Source organism: Takifugu rubripes, chromosome 13 (assembly GCF_901000725.2).
Source record: "Takifugu rubripes chromosome 13, fTakRub1.2, whole genome shotgun sequence".
Taxonomy (NCBI): Eukaryota; Metazoa; Chordata; class Actinopteri; order Tetraodontiformes; family Tetraodontidae; genus Takifugu; species Takifugu rubripes.
Genome location: NC_042297.1, coordinates 16716905 through 16738760, shown reverse-complemented (window position 1 = coordinate 16738760; position 21856 = coordinate 16716905). Strand labels below are relative to the sequence as shown.

Genomic DNA, 21856 nt, shown 5'->3' with positions numbered 1-21856 from the left:
CAAAAAAAATAAAAATCCAAACAAACAAAAAATCCAGACCAGTCAAAAAATACCCCCAGTAATATCAGTGTGTCACCAAGACAGTGTTGGATATTTAGGTACAGATCTATGGGTTACACTCCTTATGAATCAGTTAAAGCTGTAGACAATAAAATTATACCTCAGGTGCAAACGCATTGTTGTTTTCAGAGAATATGTGTTTGCACCCGAGGTCAGTCCATGTCACATCATCAATGTGCTGAAGCTGCTCATGACACCGTGCAGGTGGACGACTTGGTCGGCCGCTCCAAGATGGACTCGCGCCGCAGGTCGTTGGGCAAAGAGCCGTTGGGCCCCCAGAGTGTAAGCTCCCCGTAAACGCCCATTTCGATCATTTCTTCTTGCCACGGGATGGAGATGTTCCCCGAGGCGAATTCATTGAAAAAATCCCTGTCTGCGTCCTCCAGCTGCACGCCTTTAACGGTGGAGAAGGCCCCCACGTCATCAATGTTCTTTGCGTAAACTGTCTTGGAGTCTGGTAGAAAAGGGGGTGTGAGGATCCCTGTAGAGATGCATCACGGGGGGAGGGGGGACAGCCGGGTGTTATCAATAGCAGTTTACCCATCCAAAGTTCTGGAATGTCTGAAACAGACCTGCGCTCAGTTTCCTCCAGTTGATGTCGCTGAAGAAAGCGTGAGCCCTGAGGTCATCACACGAGCCGTTCCTGAAGCCGAGCCGCTTGTCCACCTCTCTGACCAGCAGGTCCTTGCAGAATGAGCGGGCCTTCTCGCTGAACTTCTCCGGATACGTTACCGGGTCGTTCAGGACCCGCTTCTTCAGCACCTTATTCTCCACCTTAAAAACCAAATTTTAAACATATGAATGAGGTGTTTACATCAGGAAAGTCATTCTGTCATTTATACCTTCTCTCCTCGAGTCCTAAAGGGGCCTTTGGCAGCGATAAACTCGTACACAGTGACCCCCAACGCAAAATAATCTACGCTGTAGTCATACTCTTCTCCTTTCAGCAGCTCTGGAGCCATAAAACCTGCAGATGACAGAAGGTAAAGGCACAATCTGATTTATGACATTTGTTAATTCTACTTGTTAAGCTATGCTAGCAACCAGCAGCTAACCCTAACCATAACCCTAACTACGGAAGTGCTAGCTAACCTAGTCGCCACTATTCATGGATTAGCTATATTTATACTATGTGCACTAAGAAAATGTATGTGTATGGAAGGGGGGGGGGGGGGGGGGGGGGGGTCAAAGCTTTTGGCTACATTTTAATCATTTAGCAGACACTTTTGTCCAACATTGAAAGACGCCATCAAGCCACTGAGCCATGAACAGGAGAGAAGTGGAGGAGACTAGAACTAGGAGGAGGAAGTAATCATGTTTTCCACTGTACCTGGTGTTCCAGCATAACCCTTGATTTTATCCTGATGGTCAGCCAGCTCAACAGCCAGACCCAGGTCAGAAATACGGACATTACCTGCAGGATTGAATGCAGATGTGTCAGCTGTTGTGTGTCACAGAGGTGGGTGCGGATGCGAACAACCACCTTCATTATCCAGCAGCACATTTTCAGGTTTGAGGTCTCTGTAGATGATTCTCTTCTGGTGGAGGTGCTCCAAGCCCTGAATGATTTGGGCTGCGTAGTAGCAGGCCCGTGGCTCCTGGAACCCTGGGTTGTTCTCGTCCACGTTATAAATGTGATACCTGGATGCAGGAGAGAATTGACTGAATTTGACCAAATGTGCTGGACGAATAAAAGGCAGAAGACCAAAGATGGACGCTGCTGAGGTCTGACCTCATGTCTCCTCCATTCATGATGGTCATGACCAGGCACAACTCTGTTTTTGTCTGGAAGGCGTAAGCCAGGGAGACAATGAACCTGCTGTGAACTCGAGCCAGGATCCTCTTCTCCACCATCGCCCCCTACAGGACAGGATATCAGGATTTCGCTTTACATACAACTGGTATTTAGTTAAATCTTTCACTGTAGAAAGAAGAAAGAAAATCCAGGTTTGCACCAGCCATTTTTGCACATGTTTTGGAATGACGGCAGGATTAGGAACTCCACTGCACGGTCGCTCCATTTATAAACACGACAGGATCAAATTAATCATTTAAGCCAGTGGTGATGAATGTCCTCCCCAAGGATCAGCCTGGTCTATTCGCTGATGCTCCGGTGGGAAGATTAGAAAGACATTGTGTATATGATGACACACGGAGTATTCCAAGTTTCAAAATACTCCTCAAATTGGATCGTACTACGAGTGAAAGTAGTAAACAGCAGCGCGACAGTTCATACCTCGTAACCTTTCCTCTTCTTCAGCCTCTTCTTGTTGAGCTTTTTGCAGGCATACAGTTTCCCCGTGGCCCTCATCTGACAGGCCGATACTTCCCCAAATCCCCCTTTCCCAAGCACACGAAAATCCAGAAACCAGTCCTCTTCCATGGGCTGCATCTCCAGCCACTTCCACTGCAGGAACCTTTTCAGATACATGCTCTCCAGGAAGAACGTGTAGGGTACTTCCTTGAGGAAGTCCAACACTCTTTCTAGAGTATCAGTGAAAAGATCATCATCGGCATCTTTGTGTTTCTCTCTGATTGCCGTGATGCCGTTTTCTGGCAGAAAGGGGCAGAAATATTTGGCCCCGGGCTCCATGTATCGACTCAAGATCTTGCTTGCTTTCTTGACTCGATCTGCGTCCTCAGCCATGTTGTACTCCTCCACGTCCTTCCATAGGTGGCCGGAGCCTTTATAGTCACTTTTAGAGTTTAGGAACTCCTGGAAAAGACGCTTGCCGATGGGCTGCTCGACGCAGACTGTTTGGAATCCCAGGTCTAAAGTCTCCCGCAAGCTTTCGCACACTGTGATGTGGGGCAGCTTGAGGCGGGAATGGTACTTCTGGTCCCGGTTGGCCGCGGGGTTGGCAGTGCCGTCCAGGCTCCCGCGGGCCGAGATGTAGGCGGAGTTGGCCACCACTGTTGTCAGCCCACCAATATCCATGGTGACCCTCAAAGACGGAGAGTAGATGTTAATATCAGATCACGTCCGGGGGGGAAAAAAACAAGCAGAGGAAGTAGACGACGATGTAAACAGTCAGCGGGGGGGTATCTTCTTGTTCAGCCGCAGACGCAGACGCACATGCTGAGCTACCTGACTCATCCCCTTTCTCTGAAGGGACTTATCCACGCCATAATGCTTTATCCTGTGCTAATGCACGTGCTGTCCTATGAGAACACAGCCAGGTCTGTTTTGTTGTGGTCGTATAGATCCGATCCCTAATCATGGGCGTTGCGGTGGAAGAGGCCAGGTGTGTGTGTGTGCGTGTGTGTGTGACCTGAGGCGTCGTACTGAGGCGTCAGTTACATCCATCGTCAAAAAAATGTCATTTGCAACTCGTGAAGGATTAGATTGATATTTATCTTTATGGTCATTGCACATGTAAAAGGCAACAAAACACAAATACATAGAAATGTAATAAAGAAAATTCATTTCAGGATACAGATGTATCTAACATCTGCAGCAGGATAATAAAAGTAGGAAAAGACTCAGTCATGGTGCTTTGTCCCAGTCTTTGCAAGAACAACATTCTATGCAACATTTTACAATCAAAGCAGTTCAAAGTATGTTACAAAAAATAAAACAGAAATTTAATGTTTTTTGACCTCAACGTGCTGAAAAGATTTAATGTCATTTTCACGCTTGGCTTTCTCTCTCTTTACCTCTTCTGTGGTTCTCACCGGTTTGCTTTATGGATTTTTACCTCCACTGACTTTCTTCTAGTCCTGTGGTGACACGCTGACTGAAAATATTGGAAAAATAAATACAACTGTCTGCAATGCCACTGGGCGTTTCTGTTCAGCTTGTTTCAGCAGCAATAAAAAGCAGCTAATTAAGGTTCATTTGTTGTTTTCTTTGTTAAATTGGAGGTCTGTGCTGCTGCTGTTGAAACCAGAAAATCTATCTTGGGACAGTTTTGAGTGTATTTGTTATTGGTTACCTGCACTAATAGGATGATGATGCGTTCAGGTGTCATGCAAATCTGCCTACTGCGGAGTTTGTGGGTTATCAGCTTACGTGGACACACACACACACACACACACACACACACACACACACACACACACACACACACACACGGATGGTCTCTGTTTTGCTTTAATTTTGTTGAACTTTTGATGAACTTTTTCTGAAAAATGAATTTAAACAATGTAATTAAGCAGAAGAAATTAGGAAACATAAGAGATGTCTTAAAATAAACCCAATAGTAAACCTCGTTTTTAAATAAATTAATGATACATAACATCAACAGTATTTAGTTGAGTCCAAAAGTGTGGAGCAGTAACAGAGTAAACATGACATGTATGTAACCCACTTTGGAATATAAGACATAGAAGCTGCACAGTGAGACTATAAAGAGGCTCTTAGTGCAGAGCAACGCTGAGCAGGCACGTAAAACGTTTAACTTCCAAGAGCGTGACGTTATTAATGCAACACCGATTCAGAACTTCTGATCAAAATATCTCATTGGATATCATTTCACTCTTTACGTATTACTTGTGCTTACGAATGTGTAGGGTAGAACAGCAGGATTCTTTTAAGCCCGAAAATAAGACTTATTACACTTTTTCAGTAACAACAATGTATCCTTGAAGAGTTACAGTAGGATCCTGATTCAACTATAGATGGGGGTTAAAGGATATCCCCAAATCTACTATTAACTTCTGTTGTCAAAACAATCTATTACAATTTTAAGACAGGGAATGACAGTTTCGCCCCTCAGACGCTAGGAAAACAAAATGGTTTGATCACAGCAATGTCGAGCATTTGTGCAGTTTAAAAACAACAGTACTGGTGTTCGGAAAGTTGAAATTAGCTTGAATGTACCGCCACACATTGGTAATGGAGAAGTAAACAGTGTGGAAAAAGTTCTGAATACATCAGCTGCAACAGGCAGTGCAATGGTTTCTTTTGCCCAAAGATTAGAGCCTTTTCGAAAGGGGGAGGAACTCTCCTCTTGCCGTGTCACAGTTATGAGAGGAGGATCCGATCAGGTGATGGTTTTGCGTTGGCCCGGGTGAACCCATTTGTGCGTGCTGATTCTCCACAGCACCGGTGCCAGCAGCAGGCTGAGAGTGGTGACACTGAGGACCAGCAGGTACACCTGAGCAGAGAGAGAGACAGGTAAAAGAAATGGAGCGAGTCGCTCGTCATAGTTACCCGTTTGTTTCCGAGTGTCCGCACAAACGCAGATCAAATTTTAAAATATTGACATTGTGACATTAAAAGTGGAAACCCCACTGACCTCTCTTGAAATGATGCCAGCACGACGCGCACGGCTGCTCAACACGAAGGAGAATTCGCTGACCTGAGCCAGACCGGCTGATACGACCCATCGTATGTGCCGCGAGCCCGGAGGCAAGATCACCGACAGCACCAGCACGGCCATCATGAACTGAGGGAAATGGGGGAGTCGAGTTAACCGAGCCAGGGGGGAGAGCGTGTGAAATGTGAGCCAGAGAAGAAGATCTGTACCTTCATAATAACCAGAGTGAGCGTGAGCACCAGCAGGATGGTGAGTTCATACAGCACGAATGTCGGGAACACGTGAAATCCTACAAAGGTATCACAGAAAACAAACACAAAAGGAAAAACAAAAGAAAAATCAAAGCGCGTCAGCAGGTGGAAGACGATATCAGCCACAGATTGTTACACCGTGCCTGACCGATAGAGGCGAAGAAGATGATGGCGAGGAAATCTCTGATTGGCTCTATGCATCCCATGACATCTGCTGTGACCATGTGACCCTGCGTGGACAGCAAAGCTCCTGCCAGGAAACAGCCCAGCTCCATGGAAACATCCAAAAACTCGGTCACCTGCAGGAGAAAAAGTCACACATGAAACACAACTGAGCAGAGGTGGTTGCCAAGTCTATGAACTTTAGGCTTTAAAGATAAAGGAGAGTTTGTCGGAGTTTGTACCGTCAGCATGAAAAAGACAAAAGCTGACATGCCCAGCACCAGGATCTCTTTGTTGTCTTTACTCTCGGCATGCAGTTTCTTGTAATACGGACCGATCAGGAAGGATTTCAGGAACAAACACAGCAGCAGCACAGCAGCCAGACAGAGCAGCACCTGAGCCAGGAGGCGTAAGATGCGAAGGCCGCCAAGCAGCAGGCTGCATTATACACCAGAAAACAACAAAGAACAGATTTAAAATGTGTTCATACGGAAAGAGGTCACAAGTGGAAAAAGGAAGAGGCCAAAAAAGGAGCACTGACCCGCCCAAGTCGCCACCCTGTGCTTGGATCAGAGTCGGCATGACTGCGATGAAAAGCCCGAGCTGGACATCTTGCATCACCAACATCCCGAGGAGAACGCTGCTGTAGTCCAGATCACCTGTCTCATACACGCGTGTTACTGCACTGCTGGAAATAATCCACACGCTCACGCTCAGTGGGCAGACACAGCTACATACCATCTCTGTCGCCTCTGCTCCCCCCTGCCAGGAAGCGCGACACCAGTGGAGTGCTGGACAGGGAGAGACAGGCGGAAATGAAGACCGTCTGCGTGTGCCGAATGTGCAGGATCTGACCCCACAACAAACCGGCCCCCACCATCAGCAGACTGAGGTAGCAGGAGCCCTGGACTGAAGTCTTCCATACCTGCACAAACACGCACGTGTTCTGTGCTGCTCTCATAAAAGCAGGTCAGAGAATCACGGTTATGTTTACTTTTTGGAGGCGCTCGGGTGAGAACTCCAACCCAACCACAAAGAGAGTGAAGAACACGCCCAGCTCGCCAAGAGTCTCCACCTGGACCATGGACTGGAAGATGCAGAGAAGAGGAGATGAACAGGCGGAACACGTATGATTGACTCATTCTCTAAACACACAAACGCACCTTGATGCTGTTCAGGCCAGAGGGACCGAGCAGGACCCCGCAGATGATATACCCAAACATGGGAGGAAGCCCGGCCGTCGCGCAGATCCACCCGCAGGGCAGCGACAGCATCACCACCGACACCAAGTCCTGCAGACGCACACGTAAGGCTCAACGTCTCAGGCATCAGGGGTCTTTTAACCAATCACAGTTCGGAGGTTAGCATGAGGAGACGGACTTTGATGAAGTGGTGGTCTGCTCTGGGCATCGTGGAGTCTCGTGGTTTTGTCAGGACATATTGGTTGTTCTGCGAGTCAATGAGCATGCTCAGCCCCAGGTCGTCCTCCACTTCCTTCTGCTGGGACTTGTTCTTCCTTTTTCCACCGTTCTCTTCATCCTCCTCCACTCTCAACACCGCCTCCACGTTTACTCCCTTCATCTACACGAGGTTCAGCAGAGGCAGTGCAGACAGTCAAATTATGCCGAACTAACTGGAGGCGGCATATGAAAATGAAATGACCTGCTTGTTGTTGTCGAAGGCATGCTCCTCGATCTCCTCTTCCAGCCTGTCTGCTGCCTTCCTGACATCCTCCAGGATCTTGTCCAGTATAGACCATGACTTATTCTGTGCCAAGGCACTCTTCACGGACTCCTGCTGGTGCTTCTCTGCAGCCACCAGCTCCACATACTCCTGTTCTTCCTGAAGGGTGAAGACAAAAGCCAACAGGTTATACCAGACACGCCCACGATTCACACACAGAGAACTAGTAGTATAACAGGCATCTTTGCACAGCATAACAGGCATATTAATCACCATTGTATTCTTCGTATTATTCAATTGTTTGCAGTTTAAAGCTTTTTTGTTGTCCTACTGTGACTCTTCTGATATTCCAAGTCAAAACATCTATTAAAATGTACATGAATTTTCAACATGATTAAACTCAATGGTGATATATACAAAAATCAACATCAGTGAAATAGATTTGATACTTCAAGGATGAAGAGTAGACAAAAGCTGACTCTCAAACTTAAAAGACACTGTGCTGACCAGAGCTGACCTTTATTGCAGCCTCCCTGAGGGCTTCCAGCCTCTGTCTGCTGCTCTCCTTCACGTTCACCACGTCTCTGTAGTCTCCCTGCAGCGCCCTCTGCAGGCCGTGCACCGCCTGGAACACCAGGTGCTCGCTCTCGTTCAACTCCTTCTGAAACACCTCCAGAGTGTGAACCTGTGCGCAAACACAAAGATATTTGATAACGAACATCTCCACAACTCTAGATAAAGCGGCTGGATTTACTCAGCAGAGATCTGTAATGAGCAAACGGTCCATGTGTTATAGTCTGCAGCTTTAGTATAGGTTTTTTTTCTTTTTGATCAACAATGTGGTTCTTTGCTTTATTTCTTCTAACTGATACCTGGAAGTGTCTCTCTGCTTCCGAAAGGGCCGTGTCCCGTCCGACAGCATCAGCAGCAGCTGCCAGCTTCTTGACCACTACATTCTTCTGACGCAGAAGTCCCACCAGATGTCTACAGTTGCCCGCCACCCAGCTGTGGCGCTGCGCGGCCCCTTTGCTCCGATAAAACTTGATAGCTTGCTGTGCCACCTGGTCCTTCTGAAGCACAGGAAATGTGCCAACTGTGCTGAGGCACAGGAGCCAGCATGCAACCTTCATCCAGACAGTTACGTCTGTCTTCATGTGAAAGAACAAAGTCATTAGAAAAGATTTGGACAAATATGAAGTTTGAGAGAGCTGGTGGAAGGTAAGTGTACATATAAACTAAAGAATTCCAGCTCCACTGTTCTGTAAAACATTTTCTAGCCTACATTCATCAGCTTGGCCAATGTGATTCCTTGTTGCTCAAAGAATTCTGAGCCGGTGCAGTAACTTTTAAATCACACATCTAAGATTTATTTGATTGCATTGTTGGTGGCTGGAGCAGTGTAAATATTGACAGGATGTACTAAATTATATCCATTCCTGGGACAAATAAAGAGCTTAAAGAATTAAAATTCATATATTTGAAAGCATTTGTCTGCAACTATGATCTGCTGTAATCATTGTATTTGCAGCAAAAGAACAAATCCTGCCCTGTTTGCCATAATATTTTACTATCAGTAACAGAATTCCCAATGCATAACACAAACATCACAAGGATGTTTGGACAAAATGACTACATGGCACTTAAGACTACACCTCGGACCGCACCTTTATGAACATGAGTCAAGCAGAGGGAGGATTACGTTCCAAAATGTTCCTCAAATCTTCTTCTTCTGCCTGGACTGCAACCATTCTTGCTGCTGTTTAAAGAGACAGTTTGCATGTATTATGTATCCAGGATTTCCTCCCCCTTTATCTGAATGATGTGTATCTTTGAACCACATTTGTGGGTTATACCAATTCATACATTGAAAACACAGCCCACACACAGACGGGTCAATAACATTTGCACTAGTTTCACAGTATTTTCACAGAAAAAAGAAAAGGAGAAACTCCTGACGGCCAAGAGAAACATCATCCAAGCGAATGACACACACACACACACAGACACACACACACACACACACACACACACACACACACACACACCAGGAAACACCAATAAGGCAACGAATCTATGACTTTTCCTCCAGACTTCTCAAGAATTTACCTGAACACAACACGACACGCCACAAAATAGCGCTGCATACCTGTATATATTCTAAGTCCTGGCCGGGCTCTCAACTCCAGTCAACGAGTGGAAAAAGCAGCTTAAATGGGGAACAATCGCGCTGTTGTGCACGGCTCCTCCTCCTGCTGCCACATAGCTGAAGCCAGCGTCGATGCAAGCATTCGCCAGTTTACTTTGCGGCTAACTTGTTTTCTTCGACCTCCAGTCGCTAACCTCATTCCTGTTAGCAACAGGATGCTAACGCTCAGGTAGGCAAGCTGTTGAATAAATCATTTCAGAGGTTGGGTGAGTGTGTGTGTACTTTTAAAATCTGTGCTCAGGGTTGCAAGTGTTATTCCTCAAAGCTGTCAAGAGTCCCTACGCTCCTGGGACATGTCAAAAGCTAACACAACTTTGCTAGTGTTAGCGAAATAGCTGTCGTATAAGTCATTGTAATGACAAAAAACAGGTCAAAGATGTCGTGGCATAACATTGCCACTGACTGAAGATGAAACACCACATGACACTATCGCTTTTCTGAAATTAAGGTTATTCGCGTTGATGAAACTTTGACCCATTTATTGTTACTTCCGAAACATCTTTCGCAGCCCTGATATGGGATTTGTAGTTTTTTATACTGCATGATTTCTCGAACGGTTTTGAGGAGTGCACAGCACCAGTTATGACGATTTTAACGTCGCACAAAGTATATACAATGCACATTATTTAAAAATACAATATACAATGCAAATTATATATGTAGGTCAAATATGTGAAGTAAGTGGGTCATGTTTTGTTGTTTATGTTGTCGCTAAAAGGGGTATTTTTGTCCATGGGTGTGACGCAAATAGTTTTGTGGAGTTATATCACAAAACTTTTACAAAACCGAATCAATCAGACGAATAGTTTTGTTTGTTTGTTTGTTTGCTGGACCGGATCAAGAAAACAACCGTCTTCAATATTTAAATTCAAATGACCTGGAAGGTTACGTTGCCAAAACACTACATTTCCCATGAGCCCACACCTTACATGGGGAATGCAGTGCTTGTCACGCATGCGCCTTGAATGTAATTGGATATCTAGTGGGTCAAAACAGCGTGTGATAAAATGGTAGGTACACCCAAATATAAGACACTGAAGGATTTAACTTTGCGAATTCGACCAATCTCTAATCAGAAATAATTTATAATGGGCGTAAAGAGAACATGGGGCCACAGGGAACGGTGGTGTCCTCAGACAAGTGTCGCATTGTCAGGGTGATGTGTGTCAGGAATATGAGGGAAATGGAAGGTCAATTGATATTTGCAGATTGGACAGTCGCTCCTGCGACACGAAGCGTTTTTGGTTGGTCCTCGGTGTCAGAAGATCTGAGTCAAACACTCGCATGACACCTGCAAATCTTTAGGTTGGTCATTAATGCGATTTGGTGCACAGGAGTTTTGCGAACTAATGTAGCTATACCTTGTGTGCATGTTTTGACACAACGAAGTGTTGATTACTAGAACTTTTTTTTTTTTCTTTGCAGCTACTAGTTTTGGTGGAGGTTACTTTTATGCACGTGGTTTTCTGTCCCTGAAACCATCACTTATGACAAAACTGGGGTCTGTCAGCTCTTAGGCTGTCAGGATACCAGCAGGTGCCAGGAAGCCTTGATTTGTACAACCAAAACCAAGGTTTCCATAATATTATTAAATCCTACTTTTAACTGTACATACGGTCATTCTAAAATAGGCTTTGAATTGATGCCCAGGTTGTTGCAGTTAAAATAATTTTAACTGGTCATTCGACTTCCCCCCCCCCCCCCCCCCCCGGCATTTCATAGACAACAGCAAAGGAACCCAGACAAGCCTCTAACGATCACCTGTGTGCCTGCTTTACCTGTAGCACAAGCTGAAGTCGTCGCAGAAAGACAAGATTCGGCAGTTCATGTCCTTCACGCAGGCTGCGGAGAGGACGGCCGTCTACTGCCTGGCCCAGAATGATTGGAAACTAGAAGTTGCTACAGACAACTACTTTCAGAACCCAGACCTCTACTATAAAGAATCAATGAAAACCTCAGTGGACCGCAAGAAGCTGGAGCAGCTCTACAACAGATACAAAGGCCGGTCTCTGCACTTAACAGACTCACATTTAAAGTACCGGAACAGGCTGGTTTTCTCCGTTATTAATCTGTATGTTTTTCTGATTTCTTTTTTTTTTTTTTCCCTGCAGATCCTCAAGATGAGAACAAGATAGGGATCGATGGAATCCAGCAGTTCTGCGATGACCTTATGCTGGACCCAGCGAGCGTAAGCATACTTGTGGTGGCTTGGAAGTTTAGAGCAGCCACACAGTGTGTGTTCAGCCGGAAAGAGTTCCTGGATGGCATGGCTGAGCTCGGGTGAGCAACCTTTTTATCTTCCTGACATCGTTTCTGTCCCTCGATCTCCCAGTTTTCACTGGACCTGTGGGATTGTGCCGTTTAGGAGGACTTGAGTAGCACGGGTTTGGCTTATTTTTGAGATTGTCGTTTTTCCATCCTGAAGGTGCGACAGCACGGAGAAGCTCAAGGCAATCCTGCCAAGATTAGAACAAGAGCTGAAAGACTCTGGAAAATTTAAAGACTTCTACCAGTTTACCTTCAATTTTGCCAAGAATCCCGGCCAGAAAGGTTTAGGTAAGTGTGGGGAATAGCCTGAAAAGCTTTTACTGTGTCTGGTTAATACTACGTCATCATTCATAATTGCTCAACTTTTATCACCATAGACCTAGAAATGGCTGTCGCCTACTGGAATCTAATTCTTACTGAGCGCTTCAAGTTTTTGGAGCTCTGGAACCGTTTTCTGCTGGTGAGAGCATCTTTTGTTACACTTTTTTTTATGTGTCTTGAGTTCAAAATCAGATTGTGACATGTGAGGGTTTAATAAATAGAAGACACGCACACATTTTGACCCAATTGTTGTTTATTTTTATCCATTTAAATGATGTCCAGTGCTAATTGGTTTTTCCGTCTGTTTGTGTTGTGTTCAGGAGCATCACAAGCGATCTATTCCCAAGGATACATGGAACCTTCTCCTGGATTTTGGCAACATGATTGCAGACGACATGTCAAACTACGATGAGGAAGGTGAGGATAGTAAACCCACGATCAACACTAATCAGAAGTGGATTTACACACAGAGAAATGTGGATGCATTTTCCATAATTGACATATTTAATATTTTTAAAATATATTCTTAGCATTGTAACCTTTCCACTTAGTAGGAAAATACTGCTCTGCCAGCAAGTACAGTGTTTACAGCACACAGCTAAGGAAGGAAAGTATTATTTCTAACCACAATATCATAAAAGTCCCAGCTCAGTGGAATAGTTCCAATATTTTTATGATCTCCCAACTCCATTGCCGACGTTGAATGTCAATTCAGATAATATCTGGTCATTTTCTTTCCTCAGGTGCATGGCCTGTCCTTATAGATAATTTTGTGGAGTTTGCTCGGCCAATTGTGACGGCAAATAAGCGCAGCCTGACATAGTTTTTGCCCACGGCGACATGCAGTGGATGGAGTGTTTCCCCAGCGTTCCTTTCTGACTGACGACTAGAAGTGAGCCAAAAAGAGACGATTCCTCTTCAATAAGCCCAAGTGCAGCTTATTGATGTGATTGTTCTTCCAACTGGATCAAGATGCCTTGACTTTACTGGAATGCCAGAACAGAGCGAAGAACCAGGCTTGAAACAAAAACAAAGGCCCTGCTGGGTGCGCTAAAATGCCTCTCTCCTGGGCGAATTACCGATGGGTTGAACATGCTGCCGGCGATTTTCTCATTTGCACATTTTGTACTGTTGACGAGGGACAGTAAACTCACACGAAAGCATGCAGAGCGAAATTCTAAATACTATAGGACGTGGTGTTTGGGTAAAACCGTGCGTTTAAAAGCTGCATGTTTTTGTTAGCTAGTGAGAAGCATTACCATAAGTGTTGAGGGGGGGTGATTGGATCCTTTCAATAAGAGTTGTGAATGTGTAGAGAGCAGAGAAAGGATACTGTGTGTGTATGTGTGTGTGTGGGGGGGGGTTGTGAGGTGGATGTAAAACATATTGCCTCTTGCAATTCACAAACTAATATTTTAGTTTGTTTTAATGACAAGGACTTAAGATTTTTTTGTAAAAATTGACCTTAACCGAGCAACAGTGAGAAACGTTCCTGTCCACAGTTTGGAATCCCCACTTTGAATGGAACAGCATCACACTTTTTACAGCTGATCGGCAGAAGACGTCACGTGACTACTAAGAACAACAACTCTTGTGTGGGGGCAAAAACCCCCATCTGAGTAAAACGCTAATACTGATGTGCACACCAGGAGCGTTTAGAATCACTTTTGCAATGCTACTACATTATATACAGTACAGTGGATTTACACTGTGTAAACCGCTATCAGACTGCACTGACTTGCCATTTATCCTGTTTTGTACATCATCGTTACTGAACAGAGCTACAGAACTACTCCGTTTATGGGACACTATGTTCACTTGCAGAACAGCTTTTTTTTTTTTTTTTTTTACACTGTTACTGTTTTTACTCTGCTTTTCATGGATTTGCATCTGCAAGCCAAGTTTTAAACACTCCTTCGATCGCTGTCTAGACACGGATGTGCAATATAATGTAGCGTCGCTATCGGCTGCAGTCCAGCTTCTTCTTCATAACTGAATGAGGTGAAAAGTTTAAGCAAACATTGTTTTTAACGTGAACGTCGGTTGACTCTTAAACTTTATGCATTAACACTTTAAAAAAAAAAAAAAAAAGGTGACAGAAGCTCAGGTACCAGTCACCCCCCTCACTGTTTGAGTAACGCTATGCGTTTGCCATGTTAAGAAAAGCTATGATTTGTAGCAAGGATTTGAAAGTTCCCCACATTGGATCTTTTTTGTTCAACAGAACTCCAGGGGAAATGATGATCTTTCCCTTTAATTTAAGGAAATATTTAAGTTTTCTTTCGGTGTGAAGAGATTGGTGCAAGCAAAAACTGAATGCAAATAACTGGGCATAAATCACACGTGTAGTCGCTGGTAAATGTGTAGCATTGTTTATCTTTGTAATCTAAGAAAGTTACATTAAGAAACAAAGATTTTCTATATGACGTGTGTCTGTTATGTCGAGATGGTGTTTTTAACTTTGAGCAAAAAAAAAAACAGGTGGTCTTTCACGTTTTAGTTTGTCAACGTGGTACTTTTATTTATGTCAGATTGGTGTTCGGGCATGTGGAGCCGCCTCATCAAAACAGTATTATTTTTGCAGCCGATTTAAAAAAAAAAAAAAAAAAAAGTGTCTTTACCAAACGTCAGTGACTAATGTTACTCTCTGTAAGGGGTAAATAAAGCTTCCCTTGGTTCGAAAAAGGTGACTTTATCCTTCCTGACGGCTTCTGTGCAACAGCGTGAGTTGGAGGGTAAAACGACAGCATGTTTAGCAGTTGTTCCTTATCAGGTTGCATTCCTGCTGCATCTCATCACCGCTGGTGCTTTGGCGCCTGGCTTAGGCGGTTAAACAGAAAGAGTTATAGATCCTCATGACTGAGGATTAAACGTGCTTCTGGTGTTTTAGGGGTGGGGGGGTTCGACTGTGGTGATGCCATTCTTACCCTCGTCCCATGGGATGGTGGGATGTCAACAAGGTCCAGCACCAGCTGACGAGCTTGCGCTCAGGACCGGTACCACATTAGCATCTCCTCCACTGCGACCAGCCCCTTCAGTCCACACCCAGCCGCTGAGCTTTTAGGCTTCAGCTCCATGGGGATTTCCTTTTTAGGAGACACCTGATCACTGGCGAACTCCACGCCCCCCCCCCCCAGCACAAAGAAAACCTGCCGATAAGACGATGCTGAGTGTGTATGTGAGAAGTCCACAGACAATAGATGAGAACGGAGGTTGAGACGCCGCTATTATGTAGAAGAAGCTTTATTGTTTTGTTTCTATTTTTCCGTGGGATATTTTGGACCAAGAAGAGTCTGTTGGAGCCCAAAACGATGACCTGCAGCTGAAAGGAATTCAGTAGTAGTTTTGGTATTTGTTAGAGCCACTTTAATCCCAGCGGAGGTGCGCCCGTGTCCAAGAGCATCCAGAGCCAGGAAAAGCAGCCTGGCGTCATGGAGAAGTTCAAGGCAGCCATGGTCCTGGGTGCTGCTGGGGATGCCCTGGGCTACAGAAAGGGTCGCTGGGGAAACTGCACCTCTGGGAAGAAGATCCAAGAGGAACTGGCGTCTCTGGGAGGACTCGGGATACAGAAACTGGACCCTGATAACTGGCCCCTTAGTGATGCCACGCTGATGCACATGACCACAGCAGAAGCGCTCGTAACAGGTATGTTTTGATGTGATGACAGAGGATTTATAGTTATTTTAAAGTCAGATTATAGTCAAATTTACAGGCAGGACGGTTGAATTCAACCTCTAAATTGTCATGAATTGAAGAAAACCCACAATATCCCCAAATCCCAACTTCAAACCTTTCTTTGTATGCATAATGTAATTCGAAACAATATCTGATCCCACCATTGGGTTCTTCCTACACTTGGAGGGACCAAAATAGTTTTTTCTATATGGATGATGGAAACTGCAAATCGCTTCTTGGCAGACGGTGTCTGAATGACAATAGCTGCTGAGCTGCCGTAGATCATCATGGCAACCCCACCAGAAGCCTAATTACCTCAGCTGCCCCCCTGCTATTGTCATCCGAAGCCCCCGGTTGTGGGTCCAGTGGATTCCAGGACAGTAAAAGTCCAAAATAGACATAATTTGGAAACGAAGAGCCTCGTTTGTCCTTAATGACACAATGACAAGTCTGACTCTTTAATCTGCCAGTATCGTGTTTGCCTGCACATGAAGCCAGTGACAGAGGGCTCATCAAATGGTGATGACATCTTTTCAGATTAGGAAGCCCTATTTAGCAACAATGTCTACGCACGCACACACAAGCACAAACAGCCCCCCTGCTAACAGGCATCTCCAGCAGCTTGTCATTAAATCATCTTCTAGTTGGCAAATGATGCATTCTAACATGAAACCTGATTCTCGCATTTAGTTGAGAGACGTTCTCTCTTCTGCATTGAATGTGAGGAAGACCCTCCAGAATCTGAATTTCATTAATTTCAGTAAAATCCTTTCATGAGGTTTTGAGGATTTTGTTTTGTAAACGACCAAACAAACGCCGGGTGTCACATAACCTCTTGGCGGAGGTAACACAGGCAGGATTTTGCATCCCAGTTGACCTCTCGCTGCGTGTGGAAGTGACTGCACTCGCTCTGCAGGCATGCTGGCCCTGATCTGTAGCGGGCCAAGCCGAAGCTAAACTTAGCCTGCTGCTGCACCACTCCTCTTGCGTTGCATGCCGATCATGAATGACTCTCAGTTCTCGTGTGTGTGTGTATCCAGACTACTGGTGCCTGGAGGACCTGTACCGGGAGCTGGTGCGCCTCTATGTTGAAGCCATGGTGTCCCTCCAGGGCAGGGTCCCCGATCCTGCAACAGTGGAGGGCTGCGTCCACCTCAAACCTCACAACTTCCTGCTCGCCTGGCACACACCTTTCAATGAAAAAGGTGCTGGAGAGTTAAAACACTTCAAGTTGGAGTCCAGCATTACTTTTCTTTTTTTTTTTAATGTGTGTGTGGGTTTGTTTGTGTCCAGGATCTGGATTTGGGGCAGCTGCCAAAGCGATGTGTGTGGGTATGAGATACTGGCAACCCGAGAGACTGAACAGCTTAGTGGAGGTCAGCACTGAAATCGGCAGAATGACCCACAACCATCCCACAGGTGACCATCTTGGCATCTGTCTTTGCAGAGAATGTGAAAGTACCTCTGAACTGTACATATCCAAAGCAAATGGACAATAAAGAAAGTATTTTTCACAATGTGATTGTGTCTTAATTGATGTACAAATAAACTAGACTGACCAAATTTCAATTATAGGCTTCTTGGGCTCCTTGACAACAGCATTATTTGCATCCTATGCAATCCAGGGGAAGCCTCTGGTGGCTTGGGGCCGCGAGCTCATGAAGGCCATCTCCCTGGCTGAAGAGTACTGCAAGAAGACCATCAGACACATGGCAGGTTGGTGTGTTTCTATGCTTTATAGGAAGTGCTTTGGCAATATTGAGGTAGAATATTCTATCATCTAGCATTAACAATGTCTAGATGCGTCTAGTCACGTGAGATTGTCCCAAAAATATGTTTGACGACGCATTTTCAGAGTATCAGGAGAACTGGTTCTACTTTGAGGCCAAGTGGCAGTTTTACCTGGAAGAGAGAGGGATAGAGAAGGAAGAACAGAAAAATCCTTCATTCCCTGATCGCTATGATGCTGAGGAAACAGACAAGGTAACACACATGTAGAGATTAAGGTGCGCAGAAGTATACATTATGTAATCATAATTGTAGTAAATTAGAGCTGCTGTTAGCTGATGCTCTGTCATACAGATGTATAAGCGCTGGAGCTCTGAGGGTCGTCCAGGCCGAAGAGGTCACGATGCTCCCATGATAGCGTACGACGCTCTTCTCGCCGCAGGAAGCAACTGGGCTGAACTCTGCAAACGGGCCATGTTTCATGGAGGTGAGGGACGCAGCATTAGTAACCTTTTCAAAGCAGTAACTCTTTCAAACGCACAGTCTGTAACATCGCTCCGCTCTCTAGGTGAAGGTGAAGCCACCGGCCTGATCGCAGGTTGTCTCTACGGCCTCATGCATGGCTTCGGCCAGGTTCCTCAAGGCCTGTACCAGGATCTGGACAAAAGGGAGCGTCTGGAGGAGCTGGGAGAAGCGCTTTACCGAGCAGCATCCTCCGAGAAGTGCATAGACAAGTAATCCTGCTCTTCACTGGCCTGAACCCCTACTGGATGACACAGGAACTGCACACGACTGCAGAGCTGTATCCCACACTAGCTTCTAGTCCTGAATAGCATCCCATCCTGTCCTGCTTTAAACACACACTCACACACACAGACAGAATAGTAGTTTTATGTTTCTGCCTGTGGAATAAATGCCTGATTCTGACATCACGTTTAAAAACCAGACAAAGAAAAGACGCCTCTTTTTACTGATCTTGCTTCTATACTGATAACTTCCCAGAGTTAAGAGAGCAAAGTTGCAATATTTATTTGAACCTGTGTGTGTGTCTGGCCTTCACTTTAATCTGACAAACACACCTTTCCAAAATAAATTTCCACATCCTGATAAATTTTATTAGCATTGTTCTCCATGCGTTAATATCAACAAAACTTGCTGCACTTCAGTCTGTGTTTACAAAGGACAGGAAAAAACCCACTGAACCAGGGAACCCAAAATAACACTTGAATCCAGGAGTTGAGTGTTAAATCGTATTTACCTGTAAATTTGGAGCAACTGCTTAAATCAGTGGAATTCAAAATGTCATATTAACACTGGAAGCACGTTTTGTTGAATTTACAAGCGAGACTTGTTTAAGTAGAGCTGTGTTGTTATAAGAATGAAATGAAATGATCATTGCATGGTGGATATTAATGTAATGTGAATATTAAACAAACTCATCCTCTTAATAATGACAAATTAGTTTCTTTTTCCTGCACAACTCTCCTATCATCCCCTGAACTAATCACCAGCGAGGCTCACCCTCCAGAATGGTCACTATAAAGGGCAATGTTTTACATTTGAGAACAGATATAAACCTCAGTTTCCTCGAATGTTATCAGTGGCAAACTACTCTGGTAGCTATGATCTGCCATAGATGAGTCCAGGAATAAATTCTGCATGTCCTTTATTCCCCCATAGAGCAGATTCTCAGAGAACCAGTAACATCCCTGACGCCGCTATATTAAGGAAGATGGTAAGAAATCGCAGCTGCCACCCTGTGCTCCGAGGCATCCTGGAGAGCCTCCTGCGTTACCTCACACAGGATCTGCCAAAATGGGCCGCGCAAGACGGAAACCTTAAGAAGCCGTGGACCGATCAGTCTGATCAGAGGACTGAGAGCACTGAAGAGCACAAAATGATCCAAGACAAACCTGCAGAGCAGCTTTTAGAGACCCTCGAGACCTACAAGCTGCAAAACCGCTATGGAGGAACCACATCCAGAGACCCGGTACCCCGACATCTCACTACTTTCCAGCTTCTCCAGTCTAAATTCATGCGGTCCAGCTCCAAAGCTCCTCTCACCTGCCAAAGGGAGGTAGGTACTCTGTCCTCCAGCAGAGGAGCAACAGGAGATTTGAAAAACTTTAACACCAAAGAACCAGAACCAAAGAGTCAAACTAGAAGAGGACAAGGACAGAAGAGAGGGGGGAGTGTGAAAGATATAGTTGCCAAGTTTGCCATGGCTGAGCGCAAGGAAAAAGGGGAAAACACATTGAAGACTCAGCCGTTGAGGGCACAGCTGACTGGAAGAGGGACGGTGCTATCGACATTGATGGAGAGGTTCGAAACCGTGGCAACTGTTCGTAAGGGAAGCGCTGTTGTGCAAATCCGGTTGCCGAGTGACGTAAAGCAGATGGTCGCCTGTCGTGAAAGACGGCAACAAGGAAGTAGAGATCAAAATGTACACAAACAAAAGCAACCCAGGACAATGAAAATCAAATCAGATTTAAAAGGACATAATAGCGACAGTGGGCAGCAGCCGGCCCCAGGGCTGAAAACACCTGAAATAAAATCAAAACAGGAAGTGAGTCATGTGAAACGTTCAGATCAAAAACCTGAGGACCAGTGTTCAATTAAAACTGTAAAACATCAAAAATGCAACAAGACTGATAAGAATTCAGACCATCATGGTGAAATACAATCTAGACCAGAAGAGTATAATATCACTGACCGTTTAAAGTATGCAGATCTGGAGTTGTTTAGTTCAATATCTGTCATAGAGGAATGTCTCCCAGAACCTTACAAACCTCTCCCACAGGTAGAGGCACCAATGAAGTGCCATGTTGGAACCATCACCACCTCCTCACCAGTGTGGTTCACATCTGTCGCTCACTCTCCCAAACTACACCCAGCTGAAGCCTCAGGGAAACCTCCGACTGGAGCTTCGGAGAACGGCTCCCATTTAAATCTCCAGAGAGAGGGGAACAGAGGAGCTGAAGACTACCTGAACCCATCCAAACCTGGGACCGGTCGAAAGACGGGGCCCACGCACCTCATCCCACGCGTTCACAGATTTACTTTCCCACAGGATGTTAAAGACCACCCTCGTTCATCTCAGCGTCCAGCAGAAAACTCAGAAAGCATCTGTTTAAATGCAGGGCAGCCTGCATGTTTGGGTACTTCAAATACTGGTCCGTTGGGTCGTCCGCCCAGCAACACGGAGAAAAAGATGCTTCATGCAACAATAAAAGAGACACAGATGGAGGACAACCCTCACGACGAAGAAGGAAAGGCCAAAGAACTGGCACCAGTGGTCACAGAAGATCCAAATACGCAGCAAAGTGAAGAGACTAAGGCTAAAGCTGCAGCTGAAGATGACAAGATCAATGCCGTGTCTTCATCTGAGGCTCATCCTAAAGCAGATTATCAGAAATTAAGACCAAAGTACAAAACTGTCAACTATGGAGACCCTTCAGTCAAAGCAGCATACAAACCTAAAATCATCAGGTTTACAGACACTTTCACTTTCTAAACCAGGTTCGACGGTCCAGTGTAGTTAGTTTTATGCATGCTAAATCTGCTTCTCAGAAAATACAAATATAACTGCCCCAGGAATTACATTTTCCTTAGAAAATAAAACTTTCAGTCCATCACCCCAGTTCTGTTGACACTAGCTCTGTTTGTCAACCATTTACAATTTAATTTAGGCCAAGGAGCCATAAAAACAGCCAATTGAGGAAGCAGCGTCTTCCACAGCAGTTTCTTTGCCAGCTACAGTCTTCCTGGTGCAGGTGAAAAAGTGATTCTCCCAAATAAGCTTGTAATGTTTAACTGTCTGCTGTGTCAGTTTTAATAATGTTTTATTCAAACCCTCTCCCTCTTAAAAATTAACTTCTCAAGTGATGGTTTTCATTGGTCAGAGCGAAGAACAATATAAACAGAGAGATAGTTTTATGTGTGTCAGGTTGTCATTGTGTACATTTATAATAAACTCCTTGTTCAACCAAAACAGGTCAAAACTTCTTGCACAATTTTCAACATATCCATGCATACTGTAAAAATTCAAAATCACTCTGATTTGATGATAATAGACCTGCTATTAACGTGATCAAAGTGTCTGAATGACAAAGCCAGATAATCCAATTCGGTAATTAGTAATGATTATTACGAATGGTGGATGTTGGAGAAAGACCGGACAACCCATGCAAGTAATCTTTGAATCCTGGCATGTTCATTCTCCAGTGCAAGTTATAATCCAT

The 21856-nt window shown here is 44.9% G+C and overlaps 4 protein-coding genes across 7 annotated transcripts; 2 read left to right on the top strand and 2 right to left on the bottom strand.

The window, feature by feature from the left end:
- Nucleotides 1-24: 24 nt before the first annotated feature.
- On the bottom strand, nt 25-2998 carry grk1a (G protein-coupled receptor kinase 1 a). Its single transcript, XM_011610102.2, has 7 exons — nt 2297-2998; nt 1793-1920; nt 1544-1701; nt 1391-1474; nt 903-1027; nt 633-834; nt 25-541 (listed from the first exon to the last, which is right to left on the bottom strand). The coding sequence occupies exons 1-7, from the start codon at nt 2996-2998 to the stop codon at nt 249-251; spliced, it is 1692 nt and encodes a 563-aa protein (XP_011608404.2). The 3' UTR covers nt 25-248.
- Nucleotides 2999-3357: 359 nt separating this feature from the next.
- On the bottom strand, nt 3358-9702 carry tmco3 (transmembrane and coiled-coil domains 3). Of its 2 annotated transcripts, XM_011610100.2 has the most exons (15): nt 9564-9702; nt 9082-9173; nt 8290-8565; nt 7935-8102; nt 7397-7576; nt 7115-7315; nt 6898-7026; nt 6729-6821; nt 6473-6659; nt 6276-6393; nt 5977-6172; nt 5721-5871; nt 5531-5610; nt 5301-5450; nt 3358-5159 (listed from the first exon to the last, which is right to left on the bottom strand). In XM_011610100.2, exons 2-15 carry the CDS (start codon nt 9091-9093, stop codon nt 5046-5048), a joined length of 2055 nt encoding a protein of 684 aa, XP_011608402.2. In that variant the 5' UTR covers nt 9094-9173; nt 9564-9702; the 3' UTR covers nt 3358-5045. The 2 variants fall into 2 exon arrangements, with proteins under 2 accessions (XP_011608402.2, XP_029702024.1); XM_029846164.1 differs by lacking the exon at nt 9564-9702 and having other exon boundaries at nt 8290-8561.
- Nucleotides 9653-13237, top strand: dcun1d2b (DCN1, defective in cullin neddylation 1, domain containing 2b). 3 transcript variants are annotated; one of them, XM_029846166.1, is made up of 7 exons: nt 9653-9792; nt 11408-11624; nt 11735-11903; nt 12049-12179; nt 12269-12351; nt 12533-12629; nt 12956-13237. In XM_029846166.1, the coding sequence occupies exons 2-7, from the start codon at nt 11450-11452 to the stop codon at nt 13033-13035; spliced, it is 735 nt and encodes a 244-aa protein (XP_029702026.1). In that variant the 5' UTR covers nt 9653-9792; nt 11408-11449; the 3' UTR covers nt 13036-13237. The 3 variants fall into 3 exon arrangements, with proteins under 3 accessions (XP_029702026.1, XP_029702025.1, XP_029702027.1); XM_029846165.1 differs by lacking the exon at nt 9653-9792 and adding an exon at nt 10054-10633; XM_029846167.1 differs by lacking the exon at nt 9653-9792 and adding an exon at nt 10657-10928.
- An 8-nt stretch (nt 13238-13245) lies between these two features.
- adprhl1 (ADP-ribosylhydrolase like 1) lies at nt 13246-18814 on the top strand. Its single transcript, XM_003969893.3, has 7 exons — nt 13246-15857; nt 16928-17092; nt 17181-17306; nt 17463-17603; nt 17743-17870; nt 17970-18102; nt 18184-18814. The coding sequence occupies exons 1-7, from the start codon at nt 15644-15646 to the stop codon at nt 18351-18353; spliced, it is 1077 nt and encodes a 358-aa protein (XP_003969942.1). The 5' UTR covers nt 13246-15643; the 3' UTR covers nt 18354-18814.
- Nucleotides 18815-21856: the final 3042 nt, after the last annotated feature.

What these genes read in the sequence shown, in the direction of transcription:
- adprhl1 (XM_003969893.3), top strand. Translation starts at nt 15,644, where the DNA reads ATGGAGAAGTTCAAGGCAGCCATGGTCCTGGGTGCTGCTGGGGATGCC. An exon ending in AGCAGAAGCGCTCGTAACAG is followed by an intron (nt 15,858 to 16,927) that starts GTATGTTTTGAT and finishes GTGTGTATCCAG; the next exon opens with ACTACTGGTGCCTGGAGGAC. An exon ending in GACCATCAGACACATGGCAG is followed by an intron (nt 17,604 to 17,742) that starts GTTGGTGTGTTT and finishes ACGCATTTTCAG; the next exon opens with AGTATCAGGAGAACTGGTTC.
- grk1a (XM_011610102.2), bottom strand. Translation starts at nt 2,998, where the DNA reads ATGGATATTGGTGGGCTGACAACAGTGGTGGCCAACTCCGCCTACATC. An exon ending in GGGTTATGCTGGAACACCAG is followed by an intron (nt 1,028 to 1,390) that starts GTACAGTGGAAA and finishes TGTCATCTGCAG; the next exon opens with GTTTTATGGCTCCAGAGCTG. An exon ending in CTGGAGGAAACTGAGCGCAG is followed by an intron (nt 542 to 632) that starts GTCTGTTTCAGA and finishes GCATCTCTACAG; the next exon opens with GGATCCTCACACCCCCTTTT.
- tmco3 (XM_011610100.2), bottom strand. An exon ending in CTGGCCTGAACAGCATCAAG is followed by an intron (nt 6,822 to 6,897) that starts GTGCGTTTGTGT and finishes TGCATCTTCCAG; the next exon opens with TCCATGGTCCAGGTGGAGAC. An exon ending in CTGGCATCATTTCAAGAGAG is followed by an intron (nt 5,160 to 5,300) that starts GTCAGTGGGGTT and finishes CTCTCTGCTCAG; the next exon opens with GTGTACCTGCTGGTCCTCAG.
- dcun1d2b (XM_029846165.1), top strand. An exon ending in GCTCTACAACAGATACAAAG is followed by an intron (nt 11,625 to 11,734) that starts GCCGGTCTCTGC and finishes TTTTCCCTGCAG; the next exon opens with ATCCTCAAGATGAGAACAAG. An exon ending in GTCAAACTACGATGAGGAAG is followed by an intron (nt 12,630 to 12,955) that starts GTGAGGATAGTA and finishes TTCTTTCCTCAG; the next exon opens with GTGCATGGCCTGTCCTTATA.